At 40.2% G+C, this 10,631-nt stretch overlaps 1 protein-coding gene across 1 annotated transcript; it reads left to right on the top strand.

The window, feature by feature from the left end:
• The first annotated feature begins 377 nt into the window (after positions 1 to 377).
• lg9h8orf89 (linkage group 9 C8orf89 homolog) lies at positions 378 to 5,448 on the top strand. The gene is made up of 7 exons (XM_086306139.1): positions 378 to 720; positions 811 to 856; positions 3,295 to 3,389; positions 3,657 to 3,795; positions 4,226 to 4,333; positions 4,426 to 4,481; positions 4,750 to 5,448. Exons 1-7 carry the CDS (start codon positions 522 to 524, stop codon positions 4,887 to 4,889), a joined length of 783 nt encoding a protein of 260 aa, XP_086162265.1. The 5' UTR covers positions 378 to 521; the 3' UTR covers positions 4,890 to 5,448.
• The last annotated feature ends 5,183 nt before the right edge of the window (positions 5,449 to 10,631 follow it).

Here is a 10,631-nt window from a genome sequence, read left to right on the forward strand (position 1 = left end):
TTGGTATTTACGTGTGGGTGTGGTTGTGTACATTACTACTTGATATATTAGTAATATAATATCCAGCGTTAGCCCGTGTTAATATAATATCCACCCAGGGAGTTAACTACATAAATTGGGTAGTTCTCAAGGACACACACTTTTAACTTGTAAAAATTAACTAAAAACTATATTTGAAGGCAATTTACTGCATTTATCAAATAATTGTGGGCTAGCTGTAGCCTGTATGGATAATGGATAAAATACATATTTTTTTTTTAGGTATTATAGGACATAGTATTTGGGTACATTTTTATTACGTAACCTGGTTAGGAAACACAGAAAGCTAAATATAAAAAAACCAATGCAGGCGAATTTTGAAGCCTGTTTCCATGGTGACGTGATGACTCGTTAGCGTTGTACCAGAGTGAGCTGCAGCCTAGCACTGCTGCTCGGGGATAACCGGTTTTAACCCATGTACCGTTAGCTGTGTGTAGCACTAAGGTAATGTCTGAAGTAGATGTTCGTGCGGCTGCTCCATCATGATAACTTGCCAGTTAGACCCGTCGATAATCACCGTAAAGGGGCTAATATCCCGGGAAAGCTCGAACTGCGGGCAGCGCGGCCCTGATGCGGTTGGATATCCGACATACAGGAACTTGAGGATGGGAGCAGGTGGAGGGCAAGCGTCTTTAAGGCAAAGTCAACCAAGGAAATTTCCTGTTATACAACCTTTGAGCAGTGAGTAAGCGTGCTCCATAAATGTGCCAAATTCATTCAAAGAAGCTAGCCTAACGGTCCGTAAAATGCTGAGCGCTGTCTGTGTTGTAGAGTCCAGGGACGCGAAACCTCAGCTGACTGGCTTCATAATTGGAGGGTAAGCTATGTGAATATTTTGGAAGCTATAAAAACGCTACGCCACAGATATAATAAAAGAGATGTTCTCACAGTGTTTCACACTCGTTGTTTTTAACCACTATGCTAGTACAGACTGAAAGAGAGTGGATGGCGTTACTGTTTCCGTGCCAGGCTTATATGGAAGACCCGAACTACTGTAATCCAACGTAATTAACACTAGACTAATGTCTGCCTGTTTTTATTTATTTTATTTTATTTTTACCTATTATGCAAGTAAGGGAGGCTGGCACCTACTTATTGGCTACTCCACATCATCAGGCTTGCTCAAAAATACATAAAGATACGATTGCAAACATAAAATAAGACAAATTAATACGGAAGTTCCGTAAAAACAAATGTAAAAAATTGCATGGAGATGCAAATAAATACAAAGGAAAACGAAAACACCAATGCATTTCAATTGATCTCATACTGTATGAATAAAACACATTTTTGAATATTTGTGCAATTAATTGCATATCAATATATTTATTCAGTCATTTAATTTTGATTATGGCATTTTTAGTGCTACATAGATAACCATAAATAATTCCTTCCTGGGTTCCATATCCAGCCCACAACATGAACCACTTATTTCCTTTATAGAGCCCTGTTTTAGGGTGAGTATGAGTATATTACGGTATATTACATGATAAAAGATCCAAGAATTATTCATAAACGGACTGGTACTTATATAACTGAACACTCTTTGACTCAAGCCTCATTACATAATACTATACATAATAATCACACTCACATTCATACAAGCACTAAGGACCTTGTCTAACATTCACACCCTGATGGATGCATTGGGGGGTAACTTGGAATTCAGTATTTTGCCTAAGGGTAAGGATCCTTGCAGGACTTGCAGACTGGAAGAGCAGAGAAGTGAACCACCGACCTTCTGATTGGTAGATGACCCACTCCTTGAGACAAGGTCGCCCTGAATATAATGCTCAATAACACCAAGAAAATGTCATATTTTTAAATGAAAATCCATACTTTTTTGCATGCCGAATAGGAAATACTGTCAAGATATTGCAAAAATAATGATTTGCTAATGAAACTTTATTGTAAAAGAATTGCCCATGTGCAGAAATCACAGAGCTGCAGATTTCAGCTGTCAGTTTTTTAATCTGGAAACTTTTCACCCCGTGCTTCCTGAATTGCTTACTGTAAGCCGGACTGGTTTGATCTGTATTTCATACGTAGCATATGGCCAGAGTGTTCCTACATCATCTCTTCAGGACTGAGATGCAGTGACTGTTAGACACAGAATACCAGCTGGCTGCTTCCTCTCTAGATAGTTCCCTGCAGTGAAACTGTGCTTTGGTTCATTGTACTGCTGAAAAATGAAATTAGCTTTGATTAAGTTGTGCCCAAAGCATATGGCATTACGCATATGCAAAATGTAGTAATAGTATTTTGCACATCCTTGTTCAAGATCCCTTTTGTTCTGTAGAAATCTTTTACTGTACCTGCTTGAAGGGCAGTGTATGGACTCCTCCAGCATATTTTCCTTTCTACTACATTTACAATTGTTCTAACTTTCAAATTTAAATACCTTGATCTGCCCATAGTACATTTTCCAGTCTTCCCTTTGTCCAATGTGCTCTTTCCCCCTTTCTAATCTGTTTATTTTATTGGCTAGTCTCAGATTTAGCCTTTTCTTTCCACTTCTGCCCAGAAGACCATATTCACGAGTCACCTCTTGACCATTATCCAGTTCAGGACCCATGAGGCATCCCTGCTTCTGACACTAGAGACTCATACACTGGCCTTCTTTCTTAGTCATTTGAAGGGGTCTCTCACATATTTTTTATTGAGGTTGGTGTTAGCTGGTGCTGTTGAGCAAGTTAGTGGTATGAGAGTATCACAAACTATTGTATGAAATATTGTTTTGTTTGACAATTTTCCATACGGGAAATCACAAAAATACTGTGACAAGTTTCAGAGGGAAGATTGTTTTTTAAAATTCATATTGAGAATACAGTTGAACCCACAAAGCAGATGCTCAGCTTTAGCACGGTGCTAACATAATTATTGAAAAAGGGGGATTTCTAATCACCATTCAGCATTTTAACATGATAAAACTCCACTAGGGAACACAGCATGCCACTCGACAGTGGAAGTAATGATTGCTGAAGGTGGGCCTCCGCTACGCCTCCGCTGACTTTCCATTACAAATCAGTAATGGGAAATTATCAGTGAATCGTAAGTAATTCATGATGATTAATCATAAAGATTGTTACTGAAACAATTTTTATTTGATTTAATGTAAAAATAAAAAAGCATTTCTTTATAAAACTTTGACATTTGTTGGTGCCATGACATGTTTTTGTTTTTTTCTAGGTGGTATTCAACTATCTAAAATATAGAATCCACGTGTGCTGATATATTTTTCTCCAATTTTTCTAGGACGCCTACTTTAACCAAAGATGACAAGCTGGAGTTGCAAAACACCAACCCAGAGAGGGATCTCAGCGGGAGGCGCTTTCTGTTAGATAGAAAATGTAAGAACTGCAGAACAGGAGACAGCCTTATGTTAATAAAACTGAGAGGAAACTAAGGAGTTTCTTCTTACTTCCCCACTCAAAATGGGCTGAATTTAAATTTGTGGCATGGGGTTTGTGTGAACTGACTGCCAACAGGTGGAGCTGTTGTCTTACATAGTTTCTATAGGTCCCTTTCCAGTGGGACATTAGCTACTTGCGGGAAACTTACAGATATAACCTGACAGTGGAATTAATGCAGAGCAATTTTCTTATTCCCTTTTTAAGGTGTGATGTTAGAGAGGACCAAAACTGTGATTCCTCCACTGCCAAGAGACTACCATGTGCACAGACCTGGTAACCTCCCATCCTTCAGCCTCTCCAAGGAGCTTTCCCACAGCCACACAGGGCGACCCTTCACCCTGGGGTAACCTTTGGATTAACATCTTTTGGGCAGCTTATTGTAGCTGGAATTTCTTTAAAAAAAAAAGCATATTTCATGAGACAGCTGCACAGATATTAGTTATTATACTGAGTCACAGTCTCATGCAGGGTATGACAGATAACGTGAAGAAAGAGAAACAGCAGCCAGATAAAAGTATTGTTTTGACACGCATGCATTATCTGTCAGAAAAAAAGAAAAGCTCGAGTAGCTTTTAATGTTTAATTTTCTGGCAGTTCAAGGGCAATTCTAGCTAGAACTGAAAATCATTATGCTGCACAAAAATATTATCTCAATAACAAATTATTCTCAATCTTCTATTTATGGGAAAAGTGGGGTTTGTTGGTCTGAAGCTTTGTAAAATGTCAGCTCTGCGTTCATTATACTCCTTAATGTTTTTACTTGCGTCTCCCAGGTACCCTGAAAGCTATAAACTGAACACAAATCCAGCCGTCCTCATTCCCTCAGCTTTAGTCGTCAGTGGCAGAAACACCTTTTCGGTTGAGAACTGCAAGCTTGGCAGGTATTTTGGCTTTCTAAACAAAATGTGACCAAGCCAGTGTTTTCAGTTAATTCTCAATGCAGCCACCTCTGTTGTGCTTGTGTCGTCTGCAGGCCCAAGGTGAAATATCCATCCTCCAACGTAATGACTGTTAAAAACAATCAGAAAAGTGAGTTCACTTCCTGCTTTGACTTCATTCTCAGCCTTAACACATCAGGTCCACATGTACTGCCTTTACAGCACACTTAGCTTTGAAGTGAAAAAACAAACAGCAAACAGTTTTTTGTGTTTTTATGTAACATGCGGCATATTATTCAAGAGTTTATCTCTAATTAAGATTATTATTACTTAATGACAGGGAAATGTGTGCAGGATATTTAGAGATTAAATATACCCTGTGCTTCTCTCCATCTCTTTCCATTTCTCTCGCCACACAGGCCAGTCCTATCCGGACCCAATAGCTGGAGCCTCTCGCTCTTACATCCACAGGATATCTGAGCTGTCCTCTCTGGAGGGCGAGACGGTGAGGCAGGAAAAGCTCAAGAAAATGAGAAAACCTCGAAAGACTCCATCCTGACAATCACCTCCTTCCCAGTCACACTGGTCGAGGTTAAAAACATTCGAGTCTGTGCCAACGACGGAACAGAATAAACCACTTAGGGCGCCATGTTCATTTCAGTGGCTCGTTCTGACTGCTTGTTTGTCCTCTGTGATATTAGTTTGCTGCTTGGTATGGCTGGTGGTTACATTCTGGGATTCTTAATTACGTGTAGTACGGACTTGCTGCAACAATAAATGCCGGTGATGAATATTAGGTAAACATTTTCCAGTCTGACGCATAGCTGTCAGCAGTTTTCCACCCAGCACCTGCATGCAGGATATTTAATTTAGCTTTCTAATGGCTCTTGTATAATGCGGCCATATTTCTTTCTGTATCATCTGTATCATATTTCATACGGTGTCCATCTTTGGCCTCATCGTTACCACAGTGTTTCAGACATACAGCATATCTAAGCTTTGTTAAGTAAGTGAAATATTGACATATATAGTAAATAGTTTAGCAAAGCCATTATTGTGCCTTGTTAACTGTCTTCCTGAAATTAAATAAATTTATTTTTGTTATTTTGAGGACCTTCCTTCATGTGTATAGCTTTTTTTTCACCACATATGTGGACCGTCACACCACTTTTTGGTGCAAACACTACATATAGACCACTACAATTAGCAAAATATGCATTCCATATTTACGAAACAGACACAAAACTGTGCCCCCAGATCCGAGAATGTGGTGCTGTCCCACGCAACGCAGAGTTTTGCTGCTGAATACTCTTGTTCATTGTATTTGACAGCAGCCATGCAACTGTCTATTTTTGTGTAGAGAGAAATCTGGACGTGTGCAGAAATATGAGTCTTTTTTGAATAGATATAAAAAGAACTGGTCCTTATTCTACTTTCTACAGCCATCTATACTGGATAATTGTGCAGTATTTGGCTACATATTTGAACCATTAATTCATTACTTGAACTATTTATAAGTTTTGTCCCTTTGGTGGAAGTAAAGGTTGTGAAAATATCACATCTGACGTCATTTTAAAGTTTCTTTACAACCCTTTAAAATTTAATAAGATTAAATTTACTTGGCTCTGTGTGTAAATAAAGACGGAACAAGAAAAGAAAGAATTAATGGCTGAAATCGTTTTTCCACTAATTGCTGATGCGTGTTATCACGCTGCTACAGCTCTCCTCTGCGTCACCCTGTGCCAATCAGAAAGACGCAGGGGAAACAGCTGAGATGAAGTTCTGTCGCTGAGATCATTTAGTGCTGAAAGTGACAGATGAAGGCTTCTACGTAGTCTGATATACATTTAAGAGAGTTTTTGTTTCAGTTATTGTTTTTTTTTTTCTCTTTTTGGCATTTCTGCTGGATTAAACAAAGCAGCAAGGGAGAGGAGAAGAAGCCATCATCAAGGATATCAGTCAGTATGCGCGCTCTGACACTCAACTGTCAACTGTGTTTAATTTCAGGGAGTGTGTGCCTAAGCTCCCTATTAAATAGCACTGAGATGTTGTCAAACGTCAGGCTCTGTTTGCGTCCCTCCCTCCGCCGGGATTGTGAGGTGTGCATTTCAGGGCCACACAGTGACCTAGAAACACAGAGCCATCCCCTTATTCATACCAAGGGAAGGGGGTGCATGAATGCCCAAATGGAGGCCGGGGCTCCCTCTTCTTGCAGGGTTTTTAGCGTCCATTTCAAGTGTAGTGAAACAAAATGACCTGGAACAAACAGTCAACAATGAGGTCTTTAATAGGAGCTGTTCTGGGGCCTGCCCACAAGTGGTTTATCGTTTCACTGTAGTTCCACGGGAACCTTGAACAAACGAGACAGTGCTGAATTAAAAGTTCAACTGTCTCTTAAGTCAAGGATCCGATAATGACGAAAACGCCAATTCATTTTATCTCACAAAAGGCATGAAAGCATCAGAAACACGTTTTATGAGCTGAAAAAAAAGCCAGGTTGTGTTACTGTTTCACCTGACTTGACATTGTGACTCTATCAGCAAGGATCAGAGAATGTAGCCTGTGTGCCAACACCTCAGATCAAAAATCTCCCAAATATGCTGTGCTGATATATAAATTTTGATGAGACAAGGTTTCCTCGAAACAGTTCAGGAGACTCAGATGTAAGTTTTTATTATTATTCACTGTGGCTGACTTGATAACACGTGTTCTTGCTGATCATTTTATCTTCCCACTTCTGGTTTTGTCCTTAAACTATGTGCATTTTTATACTAGAGAAAAACTCGTGCTCGTTCCTTTTATTCATTCAGATGTGGTGCATTTTTAATTTTTGCTTACAACTCAGCTTTTTGTCCTTCACGATGCTGCAGTCTCGGCTCGGTATAACATAGACAGATGCCAGGAAAAGACTTTGAGGCCACCGAGATAGACAGGCACCAAAGATAGGCTCCAAGGCCACTCTTCATGCTGAACAGAGTCCTGTAGTTTGAGCAATTTAGGCTTTTCTGACAGAGAGGAAGAAACCTTGTGCTAACATCGCTATTAGGTATGAGATGAAAAGAGCCAGCTCGAGTCTGTGGACAAGCACAGCGCTTTTCTATATTGAAAGTGTTGATCATATGCAGTTTGCCGTGCACAACAATTATCACTTCGTTTGTATACTCTGTACCCCGTGTGTCTGGATTAGCATAAAAAAGGAAACATGTCTGGTAGTCTGTAGTTTGTCAGTGGTCTAAAAATTATATTTAAGGATCCTAAAAGACAGTTATACAGTGATAAAAAAGAGGTCAAATCTTTTTTTTGTCTTTTTCAGAAGATCGTATAAAAAACCAAAACAACAACAATTGTAATTTTATCATTTCAAAATGTTTGCACACAGGTCAGGTGACATTTATTTATTTTCATGTCATCAATCTATCCTACCAGAGTGATCTGTTATTCACAGGCATCAGTGAAATTTGAGGTTTGGTAAAGATATATATATTTACACACTTTGCCCTTGACAGAGAAACGCACGCATGCATGCGCACTAGCCCGAGGTCCTAACCTCTCCACTGCTGTGTGACATTTAACGATGTGATTTATGAAATCTACCCCGATAGCTCCACCCTGCCACCTAGCCATTATCATTACTCGAAGCGTCATCTCTCTCAGGGGCAGGGCTCGGTTTCACTCCCCACCCACACATCTTGACTCATCTGCCGGCTGCTGCTAATGTCCGCATTGATTTACATACATATGGATCCATATGCCAGGTGAGGTGACTCATGAGGGGACAATTATCAGTGACGATGTCAGGATCAGGCAGGAGAAAAACTTTCATCAATGTCATTACACTGGCAGCTCTCCAAGGCCAGCCAGCTTGTAGAGCCATTGCTAGAGTGTCATCAGTCCTCTCCGGGGCCTATCCAGCAGTAATGACCTGTAATGAATGGAGTATCATTAGAAGGACGTACAAAACGTCTTGCCATAATAGACGCTGTTGTAAGTGCGACATGAAGAGCAAGGCTCACTGAGTGTTTGCACTGTGAATACGCCCTTTTAAGAACTTTTAAAAGTGTGATTTGGTGACTCGCACTAAGTCAAACACCAAACTTCTCAACTCATTAAATAATAACTCATGCCACTGTGTGGCATAGATCCATACGTAATCCACAAGAAATAGGATAAAATGCCCGTGCATGGATGAACTCAAGTTACAATGAAGGAAACTACTGAAACTCAGTTACATAAGAACAGATAATAAGAACAGACGGTGCAAAACACTCCCGCACTTGGAAAACCACCCAAATATACAAATGTAGACGTGAAAGAATGTGCTATAAATTGAGTAGATAATAGACAAAGGCTTCCATTCATGTGGAAGGAACTGACTGTACTCATCAGGAAGAAAGAAACTCGAACTAATTACTTCGACCAGCTCTAATCAAATATTCTCTAAGAACAAACATTTGGGTCTGTTTTCGCTTTGATGTTGCTTTTTTGTTTTTTCGATAGAAAGGCTTAAAAATAAAGTTTCTGTGCAGCACAGAGAAAGCGTTTTCTTAGTCATGGATGACATCATCTTTACAACACATGCCATCTTGTAAAGGTAAATTCTAGTATTTGTCAACCAGAGCTTTTGATGTCAAGAAACCTTTTGAAACTATGGAAACCCAGGTCAAGTCTTCCCTTGAGGAGAGCCAGTTTACATTCCCCATATAGCTGAGATGAAGCTAGGGCTGACCCTTCTACCTTCCCACTGCAAGAAGGGGAGGACAGCAGACTTTCATTTATTACTAAATCGATCTTTCTTTGTATCTCCTTCTATCTCTGCTCTTGCCCCAAATGAAGGGGATGGATGACGCAGCAACTTGCGACACTGTTTGGAGATCATAAATATGCTCTATTACCGCTCCCCGTCTTGTGAAACATTAACCGATGTACACTAAGATGACTGGGTGTGTTGCTGTAAGGCTGATTGTCTCCGACAAATGAGCAGTATGGCTGGGAGCCTGTCACATGGAAAACACACATGCTTTGATGTGCGCTTCCTTCATGCTGAGGCTGATGCTGCTGAACGTCTTGCATCAGTGGACAGATCAAATCAGCACTATAGTTGGTTAAAACGGTTAAAAAGTAAGAGACTTCACAGCTGGGATTATTTATTGTGTTTAATATTTGTAGATTTAACTTTAACTTAACTTTAACTGATTCAGACACTTGCTTCTTAGCGATGCCTCTGCTGATGATTGTGGTGGAGATGAAGGCTATTACTGTCGCTTGACCTACCTGCTCCATAGCATGAAGAATAATCAAAGGACCCAGCCAGACCCCCTTGTGAAAGATTATTTTTCAAGACAGCGAAGTATCCAGTTATTACTAGTGTCTACCTATTCAATAGCAGGAGGCGTGAGGAGGCCTCATTTCCTGCTGATGCTCCCTGCAGAGGCCCCATTTGTTGGCCGTAATAATGTGGAAGAGGCTGAGCTTCTTCAGCAACAGTAACAGTCAGGCCCCCTGGAGCATATAAGTAAAAAATGGTTTTTGTCTGCCCTCTCCAATTTGTCATCATCAATCAGCAGCAGCATTAGAAATCCTTGCCATATATTGTGTAGCCCTCCATCATGCCATTAAAGAGGGCACGACTGGGCTTGTCCTGCATTATAAAGTTGATAGTCTTTCATTTCACATTGAGGAGTTTCAGTTTTTACTGAAAAATTATGAATTGCGCATTATATTAACACTACACTGTGGTTTGTAAATAATGCAAACTGGAGCTCCTGTGCAACGTACAGCACTGTGAAAAAGTATTTGCCTCCTAAACCTAATAACTGTTTGTGCCACCTTTGGCAGCATGAACTGCAATCAAGCGTTTGCGATAACTAGCAGCGAGTCTTTTGCATCACTGTGGAGGAATTTTTGACCCACTTGTCTTTGCAGAATCGTTTAAATTGATCTACATTTGGGGGTTGTTTGAGGTCATACCAAAGCACTTCAACTTGAATTATGGCTGGACTTTGACTAGGCCACTGCAAACCCTCTTTTTGTTTTGTTGGGCCATTCAGAGATGGACCTGCAGGTGTGTTTTGGATCATTGTCCTGCTGCTTAAGCTGAGGGCTCTTGAGCTAGGGCATGAACTGATTTCTCCTTCATGATCATCTGGTAAAGAGCAGAATTCATGGTTCCATCTATTATAACAAGTCTTCCAGACTTTGAAAAAGCAGAGCAGCCCGAGACCATCATATATTCTTTTTATAAAAGGCTCGAAATGTCTCGTCATACCACAGAATATTTTCTCAGAAGTCTTGGGGATCTTCA

The sequence above is a fragment of the Aulonocara sp. 'chitande type north' Nkhata Bay genome, linkage group LG9, assembly GCF_057382095.1.
Source record: "Aulonocara sp. 'chitande type north' Nkhata Bay isolate Kocher_YH1m ecotype deep benthic linkage group LG9, A_spYH_male_GT1.1, whole genome shotgun sequence".
NCBI classification, from domain to species: domain Eukaryota; kingdom Metazoa; phylum Chordata; class Actinopteri; order Cichliformes; family Cichlidae; genus Aulonocara; species Aulonocara sp. 'chitande type north' Nkhata Bay.